The sequence below is a fragment of the Emydura macquarii genome, unplaced genomic scaffold, assembly GCF_026122565.2.
Source record: "Emydura macquarii macquarii isolate MOO-44397 ecotype Brisbane River unplaced genomic scaffold, CSIRO-AGI_Emac_v2 contig_1477, whole genome shotgun sequence".
Taxonomy (NCBI): domain Eukaryota; kingdom Metazoa; phylum Chordata; order Testudines; family Chelidae; genus Emydura; species Emydura macquarii.
The window spans coordinates 19,240,724-19,265,315 of record NW_027131614.1 but is presented as its reverse complement, the minus strand read 5'-3'; the positions used below and the strand labels follow the sequence as shown (position 1 = coordinate 19,265,315).

The window sequence follows — 24,592 nt, the reverse complement described above, 5'->3', positions numbered from 1 at the left end:
TATATAAATCCATGGTATGCCCACACCTTGAATACTGCATGAGGTTCTGGTTACCCCATCTCAAAGATCATATCTATATCTATATGACTAAGACCTCTTTCCTGAGTGGGGATCTAAATAAGCCAACTACTAGCCTTCCGTAACTGTTCTTTGAGATGTGTTGCTCATGTCCATTCCAAGTAGGTGTGCGCGTGCCAGCGTGCCGTGTGCAAAGTCGCCAGAAGGTTTTTGTCCTAGTAGTACCTATAGGGTCTGGTGCCCCCCAGAGTCGCACCCTCATGGCACTGTATATAGGGCCCTGCTGACCTCCCCCCTCCACCTCTTCAGTGCTTTCTTGCCAGCTGACTCCAACAGAGGGTTAAGGGGGTGGGTCTTGGAATGAATTTGAGCAACCCATCTCGAAGAACAGTTACGGAAGATTAGTAACAATATTTTCTTCTTGGAGTGCTTGCTTATGTCAATTCCAAGTGGGTGACTCCCAAGTAGATCCACAGGAGGAAGAGTCAGAACTCCATGACCTGCGAATTGCAGTACTGCTCTGCCAACTGCAGCATCGTCTCTAGCTTGCTGTGTAATTGCATAATGTGCAGCAAAGGTGTGAATAGACAACCACATCACGGCTCTACAAATGTCTTGAATCCGGACCTGAGCTAGGAACGCTGCTGAGGATGCCTGTGCCCTTGTGGAATGAACTATCAGCACATGGGCAGGTACCTTTGACAAGTCATAACATGTTCAAATACAGGAGGTGATCCATGAAGAGATTTTTTGGGATGATACTGAAAGGTCTTTCATTCTGTCTGCTATTGCTACAAAGAGCAGAGTTGTTTTCCTAAATGGTTTAGTCCTTTTATATAAAAAGCCAGAGCCCATTGACATCTGGAGAAAGTAGCCTTTGCTCTTGGCTGTTGGCACATGGCTTTGGGTAGAAAAAGCCTAGAGGAATAGGTCCTGCTTTGTGGGGAATTGTGGAATCACCTTTGGAAGGAAAGCAGGGTGAGAGTGTAGCTCAACCTTGTCAAAAATCATGTAAGCAGGATCAGACATGAGGACATTGAGTTCAGAAACCCTGCTGGCTGAAGTTATGGCCACCGGAAAGGCTACCTTCCAGGACAGAGAGAAGGGAGCACGTTCCTAGAGGTTCAAATGAGGTCCCATTAGCCTTGATGGCACGAGGTTGAGGTCCCATTGGGGATTAAGCTGAGGCATTTGAGGGCATAAATGTCTCGATCTTTGAGGAAAACGCCTGACCGTGGGGTTTGCGAAGACCCAAGGGCCTGCAACCCAGGGATGAAACGGCGAGATCGCAGCCAGGTGGACCTTGACTGACCACACTAACAGCCCTTGCTACTTTAGATGCAAAAGAGAGTCCAAGATAACAGGTGTTAGACACACCATAGGCGTAGTGCCCTTCTGCATCAACCACATTGAAAACCTCTTCCACTTAGCTAGATAAGTGGTCCTGGAGGAAGGTTTTCTACTGCCAAGGAGGACCTCTCTAACCAGTTCTGAACATGCTAGCTCCAGGGGGTTCAGCCACAGAGCTTCCATGCTGTGAGGTGGAGAGACTTGAGTTTGGGGCGTTGAAAGCAGCCGTGGTCCTGGGTGATCAGATCTGGAACCAGAGACAGATTGATTGGAGTCTCTACTGAGGTTGAGGTTGAGTATGGTGAACCAATGTGGGTGCAGTCAGGCTAGGGCTACCCAAATCATGGAGGAGCCTTCCTTCCTGACATTCAGCAGTACTTTGTGAATGAGTGGAATAGGTGGGAACGCATAGAACAGATGACCCGTCCCTGGGATGAGAAGGGTGTCCGCAATTGATCCTGGGCTGTGATTTTGGAAGGAGCAGAACTGCAGACACTTCCTGTTGAGTTTCATTATAAGGTTTATGTGGGGAATCCCCCCACATTGGAAGATGTTGTTCACCACATCCAGACAAAAACAGACAACTGGTGGTTAGAAAGAGACCTGCTAAGGTCTCTTTCTGAGACCCTGGAAGGTGGATGCCTCAAGGGTTATTGAGTGAACTATGCAAAAGTCCCATAGTCGGAGGGCTTCCTGGCACAGGAGAGAGGAGCATGCTTCACTCTGTTTATATGGAACATCGTTGTTGTATTGTCCATCATGACCAATACACATTTGCCTTCATGATGGGCTTAGAAGATGTGACAGGCCAAGCACACCGATTTCAGCTTCACACTGATGTGAAGTGACAGCTCTGCTTGGGACCAAAGACCTTGGGTCCTGAGCCGTCCTAGATGAGTTCTGCAACCCTCACTGAGGCTTCTGTGACTAGGGACAGCGAGGAGTAAGATGTGGAAAAAGGGACTCCTGCACAGACTGACTGTAGATTGAGCCACTAATGGAGGGTCTTGATCCCTGAAGGATAAAGCGAGACTACCCTGTCTGTGGTCTTGTTAGATGATACACTGAGGTCAGCCACATCTGGAGTGGCCTGAGATGTAGTCTTGCATGCTGAACTAAATGTGTGCATGCTGCCAAGTGCCCAACAGCTTCAGGCAGTTTCAGGCCGTGGTTGTGGGGTAACATTTTCAGTTCTCTATAATGGAGCATATAATCCGGAAACTGGATTCTGGAAGGAAAGCTCTGGCCTGAGTTTAGCACTACTCCTATGAATTCTATCCTCTGAGTGAGGAGTCAGAGTTGACTTTTGCATGTTGACCAAGAGGCCCAACTTGTCCAAGACTGACTTTATCAAACTTACATCTGCCTCCACCTGCACCGCGGTGTATCCTTTGAGCCAGTCGTCGAGGTATGGATAAACTTGTACCTTCCGCTTTCTCAGGAACATAGCAATGACTGCCATGCACTTGGTAAACATATGAGGGACTGCAGAGAGGCTGAATGGTAGGAATGAATTGGTCCTGGTTGACTATAAACAGGACAAACCTTCTGTAACTCGGAATGATAAACATGTGGAAGTAGGCATCCTTCAAGTCGAGGGCGACATACCAATCCCTCGGATCCAGGGACGGAATAATGAAGACCAAAGAGACTCATGAAGAAGCTGAGGTTCCAGATAACCTGTTGAGGTTTTGCAGGTCCAGAATGGGTCTGAGACTGGCCTTTGGTTTTTGGGATTAGGAAGTAACTGAGTAAAACACCTTCGTTCCCAAGGAACCTCCTTAACCGCTCCTAGTTTTAGGAGGTCTACTCTTCTTGTATTAGAAATGGCTCATGAGAAGGGTCCCTGAAGAGGAACTGGGAGGGTAGGGGATTAGAAAGAGAGAGGAAACTGAATTGAAGGGAGTATCCCAGTTCTACCATGCTTAGCACCCAGTGATCTGGATCCATGCACAATAGAAGTGGGATAGCTAGTCCAAAAAACTTAGGGGTGAAGGATCAGTCTTGAATTGGTACACCGTCCTCAGGTGCACCCTCAAAAGTTCTGTTTGAAACCAGAGGACTGCCTTGCAGGTCCAGGTCCTTGGCTGGAAGAAGTTTGAGAGGGGTCTTCCTGTATAGTTCCTGGCCCGCTTTCGGTTGTTATCCTGTCTGTGTTGGGATTGGTAAAACTAAGGAAGGGGTTGTGACTTGAAATGCCTTCTTCATGGTGCTGGATTATGAATGCCCAAGGACTTCAAGGTAGCTTGAGAATCCTTGAGGCTGTGCAATTTTGAGGCTGTCTGTTCGGAGAACAGCGTTGACCCCTCAAAGGGGAAGTCCTGAATAGTCTGCTGAATCTCAAGTGAAAGACCCAAGGCTTGCAGCCATGAACTCCATTGTATGGCTATGATGAATAACATGGTATGGGCTGTGGCATCTGCCACATCCAGTACTGCCTGAAGTGAGGCCTTTGCCATTGCCTTGCCCTCTTCTACTATGACTGTAAACTTCATCCTGGAGTCAGATAGTACTGACTAAGAATTTGGACATGGACCACACGAGTTACAATTATGTCTACTCAAGATTGCTTGTTGGTTTGCGATATGGAGTTGGAGCCCCGCCCCCAGTAGAATACACTTTTCTGCTGAAAATATGCAACTTTTTTGCATCTTTGACTTTCAGTGTGCAGCCCTGTTGTCCTTGCCTCACATTCATTTGCTGCAGCCATGACAAGTGACTCCAGTGGGGGATGAGCATATAGGTATTCGTGTTCTTTCGAGGGTACAAAGTATTTTCTCACCCCTCTCTTTGCTGCAGGACGCAATGAGGCTTGAGTTTGCCAGAGTGACTATGTTGTGTCGCAGATGGACTATCATTGATAGTCCAACCCTGGGTGACCACACAGAGGCTAAGATATCTACCAGAGGGTCTGTGCTCTGAGATCTCATCTACCTGGAGCCCCAAATTCTGTGCCACCCTCGTCAAAAGCTCCTGATGAGCCCTGCGGTTGTCCATAATTGACACCACTGAGGAACCCGCTACTGTTTCATCTGGAGATGAAGAAGATGAAGCTCTGGCAGTCGCAAAACAGTACTCTTGACCTTCTGCCCCCATAGAATCTCTGAGTGCCGGTTCCTCAAGTTTGGTGTTGGGTGGCAGGCTGTGGCCCAATTGAGGTGGGTAAGCGCTGCTCCCAGAAGCGGAGTGACCATCCAGAGATCAACCCTTGAGCCCAGTTGAAAGTCCAGGGAGTTCAAAACAGTCGTTGAACTGGCATTTGCCACTGCGGTGGCCAAGGCATGGGGAAGGACTGTCCAGCATCAACCCTCTGATGCTGCCTCTCCAATCGGTGTCGGCTTCTTCTTTAGGAATGAAATTCCGCTTCAGAGTCAGAGGCTGACAAATCGCTCTGTGAGAAGCGGGGCAGCATGGTGCCAGGGAGAAGGTGACTGTGACATCATTGCTGTCCAGGGGCAAACCAGCTCAGGTACTTTTTTTTTTTTTTTAAACCGGTGGTCTGGGGTCTGGTGCTTGATCACGCCTGAGCAGAGGTGGTGGTGGTGCCATGCTCTCTATCAACTACCTAGCCAACTCAACGGACCCCTCCCTGGGGATGGAGTCAATGGTGCCAAGCCTGAGGGCACAGAACTTGAGTGGCCCAAAGTGGGTTGCACTCAGCTCAAGCCTTTATGTTCAGTTGTTTTCAGCCTCAGCAAGTGCCCTCTATCCACTTTCTTGTGTTTCTTGCATGGTACAGGGGATTGCGAGCAGTGCCACACCTTTCTGCATGAGGTGTCCCTCCATGGCAGTGCTCCATGACGATGCTGAGTGTCTCTACACAAAGTCCTACCTTGGTGCCATTGTTTCTCTTATGGACACCGGTGCACTCTGCACTGAAGCCGAAATGCTGGGAACTCTGACTTCCTCTCCTTTTTTGTTCTGAGGCAGAATCCCCTGCAGATTTTACAGTGATCCCTCTTATCAGTCTCCCCCAGACACTTCAGACTGGTTGTATGGGGATCGCTCCTGGGCATTGGCTTTAAACTATGCGGGGTCTGTAAAAAGCCTGAGGAACGAGACATGCCCTGGAAAAAAGGGGGAGGGAGCAGGAAGGTGACCCCAATAAGCAACGTCTTAACTACTCTATCTATAAACTAACACTAGTTCTCTTAACTATTTACAGGTAACCATTCAAAAGACCACTGTGAAAGCGCTTGCCAATGCAAGAGAAGACTGATGTTCCAGGTGGTAAGAAGGAACTGAAGAGGCGGGGAGGTGGGCAGGGCCCTATATACAGTGCCATGAGGACATGACTCCAGGGGGCACCAGAGCTGACCCTACAGGTATCACTAGGGGAAATACCTTCAAGTGATTGTGCATGCAGAATGCGCACACACCTACTTGGAATTGACATTAGCAAGCACTAGAAGAAGAATATTGTTACACCATTTTGTATGTATAGTCAGGATTATGGTTTTTCAAAATGCAAAGCAATGCACAGAACACCCAATTACATCTGCCAATTTAGTTGCCCAATCTCCCAGTTTAGTGCTCAGTAATGAAAGCTGTGAAACAGTCATAGATCCTGCCCATTTCATGCTAAGATTCAGCCCCCATAGCAGATTCACATTCAGAAGAATGTAAGGTCTTAAAAACTGTTTCTGGCCGTTATGGTTGCAACAAAAGCCTTTAAATGTGAAATGGGATGTATCCAAGTCCTAGAATAAAAACAGAAGGGACTGAGCTACCCCAGTGAGATGAATGGGCTATAAACTCAAGGCCAGTGCATGCAAATTGTGTAATTTAATGCTCACATGGGCTAACAGCAAAAAGGTCAGTAGTCCAAGAAATACATTGCATTTGATAGCAGCCTTTAACTACTTGAAAGGGGGTTCCAGGGAGGATGGGGTTAGGCTGTTCTCGGTGGTGGCAGATGACAGAACAAGGAGCAACGGTCTCAAATTGCAGTTGGGGAGGTCTAGGTTGGACATTACGAAAAAGATTTTCGCTAGGAGGGTGGTGAAGCACTGGAATGGGTTACCTAAGGAGGTGGTGGAATCTCCATCTTTAGAGTTTTTAAGCTGAGGCTTGACAAAGCCCTGGCTGGGATGATTTAGCTGAGGTTAGTCCGGCTTTGAGCAGGGGGTTGGACTAGATGACCTCTTGAGGTCCCTTCCAACTCTAATATTCTATGATTCTATGTTATTTGTCTCTTCCAAACCCAGAGGCCAAATTCAAGGATAACTGTATTCACGATTTAATTGTTATCCAGAGAACATATTCTACTCTTTATTTAAGCCTCACTGTCAGTGAGAGTCACAGCAGCTAGAATATGGCCCTAATTGTCAACCTAGTCCAGAAGCCCTAATTAGATGCAATTTGGTCCCTTCAATAGGAAGGGCACCGTTGTTTAAGGTGAATATTTTTTTGTTTCGCAGTGATCAGTGTATAGGTGGCTTGCTAGACCTAAGCAGAACACAATGGGTGATATTTGGGCATTCAGGAAGAGCTCTTCGAATACTGCATCTTTTACTGATATTTGAAAGTTGCTAGCTTCTAATCAATGTTTCATAAAATCATTTCAAATGCAGTAAGATTTACAGTACAGAGTCCTTTAGTTTCCCATATCCACTGCCCTGCAAACAAGTAAAACAAAATAAACCTTCTTTTACAGATTACCAGTTTGAAGAATTTAAAGCACAGGGGTTTGGCATTTGAACCCACAGTACAAGTAGTGTCCTGTATGATCAATCCATATCCTAAAGACTATACAAGAGATTCAACAAGCAGCCAACCCTAGGACAAGCTTTATGCTGCACTAAGAGAGCCAAAACTAAAATTGCATAGGTAGGAGTCCTATTCAGAGATAGCCTTGTAAAACCCATCAGCTGCACTAACAGTTGGTTTAAAGGTACTTTCAATACTTGTTTGACAAACCTTGAGTGTCACCATATGTTTCAGTCTATTGTTCTCTTCTGTTGCTTTTCTGCAGATTTCATTTGCTTCTTGTAAGGTTTCATTTAATTTCTGTATTTTAAACTTCAGAGCTTTTATAAGCTGCAAAAAAGATTAAAGTTTAAGAAATCCTTGAAAGTTTTAATGGTAAATATACTTAAGTTTATTAAACATTTCAGAGTATTATTATTCCACAGTAACAAGCCATTTGCAAGACCCAAGAATGAAAAAGTGGGTCCACAGTAAAACAATGGAATTTTACAAGTGCATCTTATCCACAATAAACTACAACCAGCACATATTAGAATTATTGGATCAGATTCACTGCTGGAATAAGCAGCTGCAATTCCACTAAAGCCAGGAGAGTTGTGACCACTTCCAGCAGCAGTCTAGGGTCCTTCTTTCCATTCTTATTGCTGGTGTAATAACCTCACATGCTGGATGCAAGAGGCAATTTACATCTACTTTTTCCTCCTATCCCTTCTTCCATTTAACATTGTCCTACTGGTTGTGTTTATATTAGTTGTGAACTGTGCTCCTGCTCAGACACTTGAGACAGAGGCCCAATCTGCCAGTCAAAATAGGTTTTGAGAATTAATGCCCCTAGCTGTACTCCACTACAAAAATACTATTAAGGTAGTTCTCCAAAAGGCTTTGAAGTTAGAAATAGCAAGATAGTGAGCACAAGGGCTTTTTAAATCTATGTTAAATGGATGAATGTGGGGGGTGGGGTGGGAGGGGAATACAAAAAAAGTAAGAGCTGAGCCAGCGTGTAGGAATGCATGAGAGAAGTGAAGCAAGAGAGAAGAGAAAAGTGGGATTTCTAGGAGAATGAGTAACTCCTTTAGACTGCCCCCCACACCCTGAAGTCCCAGGCTACCATTCCAGCAATAGTTCACTGCTCTTTTAGCCACTTTAAATTTGCAATATTGAACAACTCTCAGTTAAAGCTTTTACTCTAGAAAAAAAAAAGTTTAGTTTTTCAGGCCAAAAAGTTGAAATTGGCTTTGGGACCAGAAATGGCTGCTGAGATTCTGAAGATTGGGAGTGGGAAGATGAGTGACTAGTTCAGGCACTTTAAATACATATACTCAAAATTAGAGCCAGTAAAATATAGAAAGGTTCTCACAAAAGTAAAAATGTTTGGTTTTCAGTAGAAGTTGATGAAAATTTCTTTACTATTGAGTATTTTTATTACAGGTAGCCAAAAAGGTTTCTCCTTTCCCTACCCTTTTTTTTTTTTTTTTTTTGGGGGGGGGGGGGTGCGGGGAAGGGGTTAAAGTGGAAAGATCTGTTACAAGAACCACACTCAGTTGTATGTTTGGGGGGGGGGGGGGGAGGGGGTTAGTGTCAAATGAGAACCACACTCCAACAGCAATATGCTCCTGCAGGGTGTGAATTAGTAAGCTACTGGTGCACATTATGAACTATTGAAGGAACTCTGCTTTGGGGTCATGCTTAATACAACTGAGGCATATATACACACACCAATAGCCTAATGCACACCCTGGAGCTCTATTATAGCAACAAGCCACTTATGTCTGACTTCCAGATCTTCACTTCATCCAGAAAACAGCTTTCCTATAATTTGCTTAAGTATCAAGTACCTGTTTGTTAGGGCACTGATCTGAAACTCAGGATCTGGGCTGTTACCAGGCTCGCTTGGGCAAGTCACTTAATTCCTCTGTTCCTCACCTCTAAAATAGGGGTCAATAATTGTTTCCTACCTCAAAAGGATTGTTGGATAATAAGTGCTCATGAGGCATCTCGATCCTAAACCAGATTCTTTGCTGATTCCAGCTTCAACTGCACTCCCAGACCATTAGTGATCATGTGAAACTGTCTCTACAAGATTCAACCCAGTGACAAACCACAATATAAGAGTCCAACTCCCATTTTAGGCACCAAGTAAGAACTCAGCATATCGGGTAGGAGCACTTCTGAAAGTTTTTCCTAGTTGAGGTGATTCTAGTGCCAAGCACTTCAAGATCTGGCCCTTAGAAGGTAGAGTTCTCAAATCAACAAAACAATCTCCAACTCATCCAAGTCTGGGACAAGATAGATAAATTTACCTCATCTTTCTCTTCACACTGTCTTTGCAATACTTCTGTAGTTCTCTGCATCTCCTTATATTTAAGATCTGTATATGGCAGAGAGAGAGAGAGAGAGAGAGTTAGCTGGTCTATATTCTAGAAAAGAACATACTGAATAATATTAAATGCTTACCTGGTTTCACTTTGTCTTTTGCAGTCAGCGTATCTGAACTTGGAATTCCCACAGCCAACAATCCATCTGACTGCTCTCCAAGTTTTTGTTGCAACTCTAATACTTTCCTATCTCTGTCCTGAACAAAGAAATGCGCAGATATTTATGTAAAGAGAATATATACCTTTGACTAAAAAAAAAAATTGTATTTAACCAAGTTTACTACTGTAACTTTTGATCATACTGAACATTTATTTTGGAAATCGTTGCCAACTGAAAGTTTACTTTTAGTGTTATTCTAGCAAAGACTCAGTAAGATGTGTGCCACTCTTGCCAAGGCAGATGCATATTCCACTTAGAAGTGTGCACACCCAGCACACTGGATCCAGAAACTTTTGCCTAGCAGTACCTGTAGAGGACTCATGCTTGCACCTGGTGATTGTGACTCCTCCCCAGCTGTATGAGATGGTACTGCCCTGATCCCCCTCAGTTCCTTCACACTGAAAGTCCAAGAGGAAAGTCAGCGTGGGTCATGGAATACACATCTGCATCACAACTTGAAGAACCAGTTCAAGTAAGTAACCCTATACCGAAAACCAACTGACCGCAATGCATATCTTCATGCCTCCAGCTTCCACCCTGGACACATTACATGATATATTGTCTACAGCCAGGCCTTAAGATACAACCGGATTTGCTCTGATCCCTTAGACAGAGACAAACACCTACAGGATCTCTATGAAACATTCCTAAAACTACAATACCCACCTGGAGAAGTAAAGAAACAAATTGACAGAGCCAGACGGGTACCCAGAAGTCACCTATCACAGGACAGACCCAACAAAGAAAACAACAGAACCCCACTGGTCACCACCTACAGTCCCCAGCTAAAATCTCTCCAGCACATCATTAAAGATCTACAACGTATCCTAGCAGATGATCCATCTTTCGCTCAGGCAGTGAGCGGCAGACCCATCCTGGCTTACAGACAGCCCCCCAGCCTGAAGCAAATATTCACCAGCAACCATACACCCTACAAAAAAATCCTACCCAGGAACCTATCCCTGCAACAAACACCGTTGTCAGCTCTGCCCACACATCATCTCTAATGACATCATCACTGGTCCTAACCACATCAATCACACCATAAGGGGCTCATTCACCTGTACATCTACTAATGTTATATATGCCATCATGTGCCAGCAATGCCCCTCTGCCATGTACGTTGGCCAAACTGGACTATCACTATGCACAAGGATAAATGGACACAAATCAGACAAAAAAATAACATCCATAAACCAGTGGGAGAACACTAATTCCCCAGGGCATTCTGTCTGACCTGAAAGTTGCTGTATTGCTCCAAAAAAAAAAAAAAAAAAGACTTCCAAAAACAGACTTCAAAGAGAAACTGCTGAGTTAGAAATGATCTGCAAACTTGACACATTCAAACTGGGTTTAAACAGAGACTTGGAGTGGCTATATCACTACCGAAGGTAAGTTACTTTACTCACCCATTCTCACCTCCTACTCAATGGTTGTCATTAGGTCTTAAGTACCGGACTCCACCTCCCCCATTGTTCTCAATGCACCTGGATATCTATAAGATGCCTCTGTGTTACCTATTTTCTGTATTACTGCATCTGAAGAAGAGAGCTGAAGTCTCTCGAAAGCTTATGTCTGCAAATATTAAATTTGTTAGTCTTTAAAGTGCCACAGAACTCTCAGTTTCTTCTTTGGGTAGGTGCAGATATGTATTCCACTTAGGTGACTTGCGAGAAGTACCCCAATCTGGAGGCGAGACTGACTGCCTTTCCAAGTCCTAGATCCATTCTGGAAGATGTGTCAATGGCAGGACGGTGCATAAACGTATGTATGGATGACCATGCAGCCATCCTGCAAGTGTCCAGTATGGAAATGTCACTGAAATGCTAGCGACATTGCTTGCACTCTTGTGGAGAGAGTCTGTATCCACTGAGGAGATGTAGCTGAAGCTCTCTCACATGCAGCCTTGATATAAGATGTTATCTATCTAGAGATGGTCTGTGCAGAAACCACTTGCTCCTTCATGCGATCGGCATATGACACGGAGCAGGTGAGATGACAACTGTTTAGTCCTGTCCAGCTTTTTATTTCAAACATTGCCTGACACCAAGAATGAGGCATTGTTCTTCTGGGGAAGAGCATGGATTTGAGGAAAAAATACAGGTGAATACATTGCCTGATTCAGATGAAACAGAGACCACCCTGGATAAAAACCCTTTAGGTGTGGTCTCAACATTACCTTCTCCTTGGAAAACGGAGTATAAGGTGGCTCAGCCATGAAGGCCTGAAACTCACACCCCTTCTTACCAAAGTGATGGCTATTGGGAATGTGGTTTTCTGCGACTGGAGGAATAGTGGACAGGATGCAAGGGGCTTGAATGAAGGGCTATCAATAGCTGCTAGAATCATGTTTAGGTCCAACAAGGGAACCAGTTCTCAGACCAGAGGATGTAAACAGAGAAGCCCCTTCAGAAATCTCATCTCCATGGCACTGGGAAAAAGTGGTTTCCCTTGAATCGTGGGATGGAACCTGGATATCACTGCCAAATGCACTCTCAGTGAACTGAGCACAAGGCCCAATTTCTGAAAATGTAGGTATTCCAAGATGTTTTGGATGGGTCCTACAGGCCAAGGACCACACCGAGACTCTTTTCCACTTCATTAAGTAGGCTGTTCTAGTGGAGGACTTCCAACTGTTGAGTAGGACTTAGACAGCTGTCAAGCACTGCTCCTCCTTTTCAATCATCCATGTAGCAGCCACGTCACAAGGTGCAGGGAGCTGATTGCAGAATTGAGGGTGCAGCCATGGTCTGAGTGAGCAGGTCAGGAGGAAGAGGAAACAGTATGGGAGGCTGAGCTGACAAAGCAAGGAGATCTGAGACCCAGCACTGTCTCAGCCATGCGGGAGCATGGAGGATGAACTTGGCCCAATCCTCCTTGAACTTGAGGACCTGCAGAATGATCGGAATGGAGGGGCAGAGGAGGGGAAGGCATACAGAAGAGTCAACTGCTAGCTGTAATGAAAGACATCAGAGAGGGGGCCTGGACTGAGTCTCTTCCCAACCCCAAGAGCAGAATAGGTGACTTGTTTCCATCATCGCAAACTGGTCAATCACTGGGACAGAGAACACACTCCTTCAAGGCAAAAACCCTCCTGAGATGGTTGGCAAAATTATTTTGCACTCCTGGCAAACGGATTGCCACTGGAGTGATGTCGTCTTTAAAATTGCCAGAGGTTGATCACCTCCAGGCACAGTAACCTGGAACGTACCAACCCCTTGCTTGTTTACATACTACATTGCAGTGGTATTTGTTGGTGAGTATGTGAACCACTGAGTGTCTGATATGATCCCAGAAAGGACGATATGCATTGTGGATGACCCAAAATTGCAGTATGTTGATATGAAGTGAGGCTCCACCCTCAACAAATCCGGATGCTCCCCCCAACCCAGAAGGGACACATCAGTAACCACCAACTTGGTCAGAGGGCTGAGCAAAGGGGGACTCCTTTGGCACACATCGCATGGGGATTCCCACCAATGAAAGGAATCCAGGATTAGTGGAGGAAGGCAAACTAAACTGTCCCGAGAACGCGGGGAAGGGCGGTAAACCATCCTGAGCCACGTCTGAAGGAGGGCAAGGTGCAATCTGGCAGACTGGACCATTTGTGTGCAAGCGGACATGTGGCCCCAATGGGCTCAGACACAGACCAACTGTTATGCATGGCTGAGTGTGCAGACTGAAGCAGAGTTAGATATGCCTGAAGCAGTCGGTTCACAGGAATACCCTCAACCTCATGTAATTGAACAGTGCCCCAATTAACTTTGCTGAGTGGGAGTTAAGGTTGACTTTGTGGTTTTTAAAATGAGTCCTAGACACTTGAGCAAACAAAATGTGGTGTCAACGTGGGCGAGAACTTCCTCTCTGGAGCCACTCTTCAGCAACCAATCAACGAGGTATGGGACTGTGGATTCCCTCCCTCCTGAGATATACCACAACCACCACCATGCATTTGGTCATGACTCGGAGGACAGAAGAGAGCCTGAAAGGGAGAACTGTATACTGCAAGTAGCATTCTTCTACCACACTGCAGAAACTTCCTGTGGCATAGCAGAATCGGTGGTATCCTGAAAGCCCAGGGCAGCAAACCAGGTATTCTAAGAAAGCATAGGTAGGATAGTCAGGAATCTCTTGAGGCATGAAGGTCAAGAACGGGTCTCATAGCGAAATCCAAAGGCAAAATAAGGAAGTACCAAGAGTAAAAGCCATGTCCCCGGTGCCCCTATGGAACCCCCACCACTCGAACTTCAGAGAGCTGACCTGCTTGATGAGCAGTGTCTGGTGAGAGGGGTCCCTGAAGAGGGACAGGGAAGGAGAATGGGAAGGGGGCATAAAGAGGAATGGGATTGTATAGCCCAATCAGACAATGTCTAGGACACAGCTTTTGGAGGCCGAGTCCCAAGCATTGTACAAGTGGGCCATCCCATCCCCAAAGTAACGACTGGACCAGTGCTTGTCCTCCACTGAGGGCAGGTGTGTGGACTGCACAAAGCTCAAGCCAGACTGCTTCTTCCTGTGAGATCTGTCCCTCTTTCTCAGGTAATCCCGTAACTTCAGGGGGGAAGACTGCACAAAGCAATGTTGTGGGAAACGTTGCTGCTGCTGCCACCTCCCATAGTGGCATCTTTGCACAGACGGCATGGACACTCAAGGACCTCAAGGTAGCCCTGTAACCCTTGAAGGAGTCGGTACCACGGGTTCGGTTTTTGCTCTCTCTGGTGCAGATGATGTGATGGGGCAGATGATAGCAGCACGCTTTCCAGTATGGGCTTCGGCATTGACTTAGCTGATGTCAACACTGCCATAGCCAACATCTGTTTGTGGCTCAGTACCGATGTGTTCTTGGTGCCGGAAGTTGTAGGCTCTGTGACTGAGCTCTCCTGTGAAGTAGATGGCACGGGAGGTAAAGACCTGGCTGAAGACCTATTATTTTTTAAACATCTCTGACCGGCGAGGTTGGGGCTCTTTTCCTTCTATCAGTGGAGGTTTGAGCCATAGTTGTGCCCTTTTCCCTGGTATCAGACTTGGAGGAGGGCTGTAGGGATTTTTTCCATAAGAACGACCGAGAAAGATCTGGTTCTCACCTTGAGTTTGGTGCAGTGCGTACACTTGGCTGGGATGCGTCTCTCTCCAAGGCACCTGATGCAGAGTGTGTGTGTCTGAAATCGGAACTGTCTCCCTGCAGGATTCGTCTCTCTTAAATCCTGGTGACCCAGGCATTTTAGAAGTTTTAGGGAAGATGTTACTCCCTTATATTTAATTGAATATAATTAAGGTGTTTTTTTTGTTTTTTTTTTAAACTAACGATGTAACTTTAACTTATCCTACGACAGAAAGCTATACGTAAACTATGTCTAATCTATTTTTAAATTTTTATCTTCGGATGAAAGGAGTGCTGAGGAGCTCCGTCTCAGGCTGGGGATGCTTGAGAAGGAACTGAGGGGGTCAGGCTGCACAAGTGGTGGTTAGGGCAAGAACATGCTATGAGACACCTTCCGTGCATGCGCAGCCTTTACAGGCACTGCTGTAGAAATCTCCGATCAATGGCACTGGGACACACCGACACCTGAAGTGGAGCACCCACAGGGACCTCACTTGACGAAGAACCTCTGTCCCAGCCATGAGGTTCATGCCAACGTAGGAGCCATATTGGTCCATTGCCGCCTGAGTTCATCAGGTGATATGGAGCTGGAGGAGGAAGACAGACTCGGAATCAGAGCCCTGTGATCTCAGCAACATGAATGAAGTGACACCAACAGGAGTCCAATTCATCCATCGCTCAGAATGAGATGGGAACCTGAGCCCCCATGAAGGCAATACCAGCGGTATCGAGTATTCAGGTGCCACGGGGAGAATTGGTCCTGGTGGGAAAAGTGGTACCAGAGTGTCCAAATGCACTGCCATTGAAGGTGGTGACAGCTGCCATGGAAGCATTTGCAGCGTTGAATGCAGTGGGGGTCAAAGAGTCCTGGTGCCACGGTGTTCTCACATTCTAGTACCACCTCCATCCTCACCACAGGGCTTGCTACATCAGAGGGGCCATAGGCGGCACAGCCCTGGGAAAGTCCTGAACCCAATGGTGAGGTCGGAATCAAAAGGCACAGGTGGTCTGTGGCTGCCTGGTACACATATCTAAGTGGAATACACAGCTGCATCTACTTGAAGAATGTGTAATATAGTGTAATGTGTAATATAGTGTCGGATACAGCTACTAAAATACTCAAGAACCTAAGTCTCCTTTTGGGTTTTATTAAAGATTTTGATCTCACCACAAATTGACACCCTCCTGACCATCAACTGCTTCCCTCTGGATCTTCAGAATCAAGAGCTGCTCTGAGGGCTATTCCCCTCACTCACCACATCCCCGCTCTGCTTTTCCTCCACACGAACACCTGTCAAGGATTGAAGTCTCACGCCCACCCTCCAGACACCTCACAAGTCACAGGATCCCATCTTTGCTCCCGGCTTCTGTGTCTCAGCTCTCATACTCCCAGTCCTGTGTTTGCTACCTTGCTTCTCCAGTCAGTTATTCCTGGTCTTTCCTCCTGCTGCAGCTCTGATAAAACCCAGGTTCCCACCACTTGTAACGAACGCCACACACACGATGTCTGGGTGGAGAGTGCAGGTAGTGTTTCCACACACAGTGGAGCTCATTGCTGTTAGTAGGGTATGCCAACACTGTTAAGACACCTACAGCTGGCCTGTGTCAGCTGACTCGGGCTTGTAGAACTTGGGCTGAAGGGCTATAAAATTCCACTGCAGACATTCAGGCTCAAGCTGGAAGGTCCAGAGCCCAGGCTCTAGCCTAAATGTCTATGCTGCAATTTTATAGCCCCGCAGCCCAAGTCAAAACACCTGCGGCTGGCCCATGTTTGCTATTACACTATAGACATATCCACAGCCAGAATTCCCAGAGAAGCTATTTGCATACAAACAGCATCAGAAGGAGCCTGTGACATCATATTAGCACAATACGCCCATGTATTCACAACATAAAGGAGCTGAACTACCTCAAAGTTATTTTGATTGCTTAGTTTACAATGTTACAGTTAAAAACAGAATTCCTGGAGTATACCTTTAAGGAAAGGCAATGTTACATAGGCTGACAATTTAAAGACGCTACAGTGCAATTTAAAAAAAATAAATAAAAGAAAAGAAAATGAAGTCTACCTCAACTTTCTCTTGTTCAGCTATGAACTCTTCTATTGGAACATAGTGGTCTTCAACTTGTTCCATTGCACACATATATGCATGTTTCTTTATAGCTTCCTTATACATTTCAAATTTAGTCTCCAATTTTTCCTCATAACTTTCTTTCATATCTTCCAAGCGTTTACTGAAAATGATAAATCAAGTTAGCTTGAGTGCTACAATTTCCAGAATTGTGTAAGAGTTTTTAAGTGTTAATATTTCAAAACGACATGTGTAACCTAGAAAGAGTTGGGCAAAGATTTGAAGTAAATAAAAATGAGGTTAAGTGGGAGACTAGCAGAAGAAATGTACAGTACTCTAAGCTTACTTTAAGTTTGCAGTAGTTTCACTTAGTCCTTTATACTACCACAAACACAAAGTTTTATCAGATTCTATTTTGCAGTATCGGAAAAATAATTTAATTAATCTCTAATACTAGAATATCATAAATTAAGTAAGAGAAATCAAGAGAAGTCAAAATTGTTCTGTTTCTGGCTACTTTTACTGTCTTGATATTAATGCTAGCAAGGACTTTGAGCTACTTGCAATGGTGCCATAATGCAAGTCTGTGGGACAACTGTATATGCAACAGGAAGTGTGTGTATATTTAACGCTGGAAGTCAGTCGAGTTTGTTTCGGTTGATCTAGTTTTCTGTTCTACTTTTGTTTGGCAACAGATATTTGCCAGTTCAAAAAAGCTGAAAAAACCTGCTGTGATCTCTCATTCAGCTGCTGCTGTCACAGTACACCAACTGGCAATGCTGGCAAATTCAGGTATTAGATAAAAAGGCTCTTAGGTAATTATATGCTCCCCATTACTGCAAGGTTCTCAAATGCTGCAATCTTTAGTGGATTTATCCTCATGCTGTCACTGACGGTTGGGAAGTGCTATTATCCTCATTTTACAGATGCAGAATTAAAAGCACAGCAAGCCCAAGATCACACAAAGCCAGTAGAGAAGGCAACAGAAACTGCGACTCTCAATCCCAGGTTAGCATTCTAAATACTGGACCATCCTTCCTCTCCTAGATATCTGGGCTCAAGTCCTTTCTAATTTATGGGAGCTCAATCTTGGGCTGAAGTTTAAAAACTGATCTATACTTTAGGCCTTACTTTGGCATAAAAATGCAGTTTGAGGAACCAGCATAAAGTATCTTGGTAGAAGAACTTCGATGCCAGGATAGCTGCATCTGCATTAGAAAGATTTTGCTGGTTTAATTGGTGTAGATTAACCTACCACCCAACATTCCAAAATAACTAACTAATCTGACAGATTTAAGTTTAAACCAAGCATCAGATGGGTTTTCCCAGCCTTAAATTAAAAAAAAAAAAAAAAAAAAAAAAACCAACCAACCAACAGCAAATTTCCATTAATAGGCAGTGACAGACCTGACACATTAACACTACGGTAAGACTCCGTAAGACTTGTATAACCAATTATCTTCCATGTTACTACACTACAATATGATAAATTTCTGTGGAGTTCCTATTAGGCTCATCTTGGCTCCCATCATATATGGGTGAGGTACACAATCCCATTGTGATTGTCACAATTTTTACAACTCCCCTAGAAGAACATGGCATAGCATCCTAAGTAAAGATGCAGAAGTGTGACAGGTAATTTCAGGTTTCTTCGGTAGCATGCAGACGCCTACCACCTCAGTGCATGCTTGATTTCTTTGTGCTTGGTCACCTGCCAGAGAGGCCATGGTCTATTGTAACTAGTCTCTTTGTTAAACATCAGACAACTGTACCTTAGTGGAACAGAGGAGGAAGCTGAATGAAGATGAATGGCAGGGAGAAGATGAGAGAATTAAGCAGATAATTTGTCATGCCATCCAAGCGTTTCTATCACCAGACATAAGAACTAGCATATCCAACAACAAAAGCACATGGGGATGGCAAAAAGAAGACTGGTGAATGGTTCGTAGGAAAGAGGAGGTCTTAGAAGAGCAAGACAGGGAGAGTCTTTCATAACGGTTTGAAAGTAGTCACTCATTGTACATGGCACGGCTCACACGCTACATCACATGCAATAGCATTTGAAATAAATCAACCTTGCAGACCCCCAAATTATTGAGCCCATCTCTGGAGTTACCACCACCACTGCTCAGAACCAGCTCTATAACCTGTGTGCAATCACAGTATTTTAGCCACTAAGAAGGCAGTAATGGTTCATGGAGCTGGCCAGGATCAAAAAGCCACACTGAAAATGGAAGAAAATGTAGTGTGCTTCTGAAGCTGTTCTATCACTTGTGTAGCAGTTTGTCTTCTACAGCAATCCAGGAGAATGTCCTCAGCAGTACTGAGTGAGAGACTAGACTCAGATGTCTTTAACTGGTCTGGTAGATTCTCATGTACAGTAAAGTCAGAATATGATATCCTCCAGTAATTTTAGAGTAACCATAGAATAAATTCAGTGTTGCATGCAGAGGATGTTACCTTTTTTGGGCAAGTGTGTAACAGGAGTCTAACCACTGAGAAGTTTTCTAGTCTTGCTCTTTGGAACAGAAGAGCTTTAGAGCTGGCCAGTCATTATTAGCTTCCCCTCTAAATGGTGTATGCATGAGATGTTCCTATTCCATTCTACCATGTTCTACAGTTTTGAGGGTCTCATCACTTACCTCCACGTTTCCTCTGTTTCCAAGAGTTGTTGAAACATTGCTTCTGCCATCTCTTTACGTATCTGCACCTCAAGAAGAATTTTACTCTGCCTTTCTGCAATTATCTTCTCCTTCAGATTCTCAGTAGTTTTCAAGAGCTCCTGCATTTAAAATACTTCAGTTCAGAAACCAAAGCTAAAAGGAGTAATAACTCTTTAGTTGAATTGCATGGGATTTACCAGGTAATGGTGTTCATAAAGGCCATCTCTGCTGATATACTATGGATTATGAAACTCCATCTCATGGGCCTTTCTAGGTTAGTTCTCCTATTGAAAACGCCTTCGTTCTATTGAAAATCTCATGTCCCAAGGAAAGGATTTTGAGCCTACTCCCCTTGAAATCAATGGGAAAAATTGATATTTACTTCAATGGTTATATCCTGATCCTATTTCTTCCAAATGTGGAAAGACTTAATTAAATCTTTCTACGTTTTGGGATCACTGAGTTTCCTGCTCTGTTGGGTGGAAAGCAGTACACATATATAAAGTTGGACTACTGGGAGCTGATTTGTCGCAGGTGAATAATTTGAGTACTGATTTGCAGCAGCAATCACTAGCCTCTAGAAATGTTCTAGCCAGTTGCTACGGTGTGCAACATGACAGATCAGTTAGACAAGAATGAGTCTTGCATGACACACGAGGACAGTGTTTTCGTAACAGAATGTTCTTTCAAACAAGTAGGTAAGAGTTTATTAGCCATGTCACAGCTTCATTACATGGAGGCAATACTCCACTTAGATAGTTTAAAAGATTAAAGTTTTCTTTGTGTTGCTAAATAATGAAAAGCTGCAGCCAAGTGACAAACTGAGCTTGGCTGTTGTGAACGACCATGAAGTTGACTTAGGAGAGGTAAAAATCATAGCCAGTAGAAAGAGGTTGCATTTCATGCAGATTTGAGTTTTTAGCAGTTTCTAGTGTTCAAAAGAAAAGCTTAAGAGAAACTCAAGTTTGAAAACATTTACTGCAGAAACAACTCTTCCCTACTTCGGCAATTTCTGCCATCATCTGAATATTCAATTGCCAAAAGATGCTAGGTTCGCAGCATAGACACGAAAGACAGAAGGGACCATTATGATCACCTGGTGCAGTGATACTCAGATCTCAGTGGTTTAGGAGCCAAATTAACAATCAACATTACCCAAAAGAGCTACAGTAGTGAGTTCATGGTTTCATTTACTACAGTACTATATATTTATATTTAAACAGTATGACAAGGGAAATATTTAGTTTTTTATATTTTATTCTCACAGCAAAATGACTGAACAATTATTTTATCAACTACAATTGGTTAATAACATAGTAAAAGCACCCTGATTGGTTGTTAATTAAATCAGTGTTTTAATATCATGTGCTGCGAAGACCACTTGCAGCTCACAATCCTCAGTCTGAGCATAGTCCAACCTACTGAACACACAGGCTGTAGAATTTTTCCCAGACACTGAATAAGTTTGCCTTGTGGAATACTGAGTCTCATTTTAAAGAAAAAAGGAGATGGAAAGTCCACCACTTCCTCAGATAAGGTGTTCCAATGTTTATTACCCCTACTACTGGAATACTGAATTTTATTTCAAGGTTGAGTATGTCTAATCAACTTTCAGCCATTGATCTTATGCCTTTATCAGTATGACTGACAAGCCCCTTCTATCAGGGATCTTTTACATGTTGAAGTACTTGTACACAGTGACCAAGTCACCTGCCAACCTTTGCTTCAATAAGATGAATAAATTGAGCATCTTAAGTCACATCAATACGGCTTGTATTCTAGCCCCCGGCTCATTTTTATAGCCTTCATTTAACTTCTCTCCCTTATGTTCACAGTATTTGAATAATCTTACCAACCCTGTACACAGAGGCAAGATCATTTCCCCACTTCTACTTGATAGTCCCCTTTTTATACAACCAAGGATTACACCAGCCCTTTTAGGCACAACATTGCTCGGAGAGCTCATGTGGAGTCTTATCTACAATGATCCTTAAGTCCCCATGAGTCATGGCTTTCCAAGACAGTCTCCCATCCTGTAGGTATCATCTGCATTCTTTGTTCTCAGATGTACTACCTTGCATTTGGCTGTATTAAAATGCAATTTGTTGGCTTGTGACCATTTAACCAGACAATTCAAATCACTAATAGTAATCTATCCTAATTTATTACCCCACCAATCTTACCTGCTAAAGTTCGTAAAGGGCACAGATTTCTCCCTCATCTAAGCAGATTCTAAAAATATATCAAAAAGTATTGGACCAAGAACTAATCCTTCAGGGACTCTGCTGCTAATGACCCTGCTTAATGACATCTCCTATTAACAATTGTCAGTGAGCCAATTTTTAAATCCGTATGTGTGCCCAGTTAAATTTCATAACACAAGTTTTTAAATCAAGATGCCACGGGGTACTAAGTAAAATGGCTTCAAGAAATCCAGGTATACTAGATCAACAAAGTTGCTTTTAATCAACCAGACCTGTAATTGTTTAAAAAAGGTTACAGGTTTGATAAGACCTATTTCTCCATGAAACCATCTGTCTGGAATTAATTATATGTTTAGTCATTAACTATTAACGAGCTTCAAATTAACTGTTCCATTATTTGCCCAAGACTGATGTCTAGCTAACCAGTCTATAGTTCCCTGGATCATCTGTTTTACTCTTTTTAAAAATTGGTATCATGTTGGCAGTCCTCCAATCCTTTAGAATTTCCTCCATTTTCCAAAATGTGTTAAAAATTAACATTAATGGGTCAAAGAACTCTTCAGCTAGTTCTTTTAAGACTCTTGGGTTTATGTTATTTTCAAATCAACAGGCCTGGATGTTTAATTTTAGCAGATGTTAACTTTGCGATCCTTTGTTAAAGATAGTAAGCCTTCTATTCCATCCACCACATACCGGATGGATACACACGCCGGCATTTTTATGACTATTTGTATATACAAATTAAGTGACAGACATCGATCTTATTCCTACCATGTAAGAGAGCCTTGTTAAAGTGATCTGCAAAGGTTCCAAAGACTAGGTTTGTAAAGTTCCCAAGGAGGAAAAGAGTAGCTGTTTAAAAATAACAGGCTGTTTTTTAATAAAATAAATTCTTACTGCTGCCTTACTTTCCTTCTTGGATATTGCATCAGATTTACATCACAAGACAAGTAGGCTTGAAAGAAGCATCCATTCCATTCTAAATATTCACTTCCAATGAGCTTTTCCTTTTGATCTGAAATTTCTAATATTTAGCCTCATTTCTATTCTATTTGGCCAGTTTCAAGCTAAGCTGGTCCATCCTATCATCCCACAGCATGTTAAGTTATGAGCAGGAACCTAAGAGTTTCATTTTAGTCAACTTGTCACTTCTATGGTCTGAATATACTGACAAACTGAACATTAGCCAATGACGACACTATGTGGTGCACACAACTTTGATTAGATTTGTAACTACCTCATGGGTCATTATGGTGATGTCCACTTCCTCTTCTGAAGAGGTATCAATATCTTCATCAGGAAGTTCTTCAGCAGATACATTGGCATCAAAATGTACTATAGACTTGCCATCCTTTCCAACCAGTCTTGGGGCAAAAAATCCAAAGGTCCTGGGATGGATTGTCTGAATAACCTGAAAAATAGAGTCATATAATTATATGTACTCTGTTCAAATACACAGTTGTAAGGGTCCTAGTTTTTCTTTATTTAATAAAACGGCATTTCCTTTTCAAAGCTGGTATAAATATAATGGAGCTATGTTAACAAACCTTCCATCTAGCAAAGAATCTGTTCAAATACACAGTTGACAGGGAAAGCTAATCCAGAGGTGGAAGCACATATTATGAGGGAATTCAAATAGGAAAAACTAATTGCTGTTGTCCTAGTTTTTGAGAGTTTAGTTTACATTTAAAAGTGGGTTTACAGCCCCAAACTAAAATAAGATTCTCCTTCCAAAAAAAAGGCTCCAAACAGCTGCATTAAAGTGATGATGTAGGGGGTAAGATCAAATACCAACCAAAATCCTGCATTAAAGTGATGATGTAGGGAGGGTAGGAACTAGAAAACATCTAAGCTGGATAGCGACAAGCAGTGAGAGAGCTCTTCAGCCACTGCCAAAGATTGTTTGAACAGGACTCTCCTCAGGTGTGGAGCAGACTGCCTCCAAACCACTCCATGCCCCTACTGGCCAGAAGGCCATACTAGTAAGAAAACCGTTAAACCGAGGTCATGAACATTAAACAAGAGGAATTTGAGCACTAGAGATCTTGTTTAGGATATTTGTTGTAAGCTACTAGAATTGCTGCAATTGTTGAATCTGCTGTCAAAGAGCTTTCGGACAATTGGCCAGCTTCAGCAACTCATGCATTTATACATTCATAACTTGTGCATGATTTAATTTAATTATTTGCATATACACAGGTGGCATAACATGTGCCAAGACTATCTGGTCATACTAGGTACTTGCATGTAGTTCAGTGCATACAAATATAAGAATGCAGTTCTGCATACCTGACTGAAAAAACTGACAATTTCAAAAAGGTTAAAACTATTAAACGTTTTGCCAACAAGCAACAGCACTTTATATGTAGGAAGTAGTATGGTATATTATAAGCCAGTTGTGCCAAATTAAGAAGTCTTAAGCACACTGGAGACCATATGACCAGGAGTTTCAATATATAGTCAATATATAGTTTAGGCAATTCATAGTTAAGGAGAAGCAAACTTCTACTTACCTGTTTGGCTATAGCAGAAAATTTCATTACTTGTAACGTCTCATCATGAGTGGAGGCACACTGATTAACGTTGACAATCATACAAGCTTTGCCTTTACCACAGAAGAATGGTTGAAACAAGCGGGTGAGTTTACTCTCTCTAAATGGAACATAGCTCTGTTTCACTCTTAAAGAGAAAATTGTAAAAATTTCCATGAAAAACCATGAGCGAGTTGCAATATTACATGCATAGTCGACTTTAAATCCACTCTTTTGGAGGAAATATGCACTTCTCTATAAGAACACCCAAATTTGAATGTAGTGTCCCTATACCATAAAGGTGACTATGTACCCAGATACCATCCAAGGAAAGATCTGTGGAAGGTATTTAAAAATATATGGACCACAAGTCTGTATTTTTTAACAAGTTCACACCACTCACAAAAAG

The 24,592-nt window shown here is 43.4% G+C and overlaps 1 protein-coding gene across 2 annotated transcripts in view; it reads right to left on the bottom strand.

Moving 5' to 3' along the window:
- The window catches only part of LOC137156754 (kinesin-like protein KIF20A), a 43,302-nt gene that overhangs the window by 1,838 nt on the left and 16,872 nt on the right, over nt 1-24,592 (bottom strand). The window contains exons 11-18 of one of the 2 annotated variants that reach the window (XM_067553756.1): nt 24,166-24,331; nt 22,890-23,063; nt 19,428-19,567; nt 16,783-16,948; nt 9,532-9,649; nt 9,378-9,445; nt 7,288-7,407; nt 6,869-6,986 (exon numbers count right to left, since the gene is read on the bottom strand). In XM_067553756.1, coding sequence (XP_067409857.1) covers nt 6,948-6,986; nt 7,288-7,407; nt 9,378-9,445; nt 9,532-9,649; nt 16,783-16,948; nt 19,428-19,567; nt 22,890-23,063; nt 24,166-24,331 — 991 coding nt within the window. In that variant the 3' untranslated portion in view covers nt 6,869-6,947. Of the gene's footprint in view, nt 1-6,868; nt 6,987-7,287; nt 7,408-9,377; nt 9,446-9,531; nt 9,650-16,782; nt 16,949-19,427; nt 19,568-22,889; nt 23,064-24,165; nt 24,332-24,592 lie in introns of those variants that run through there. The other variant, XM_067553755.1, reaches the window with a different exon arrangement.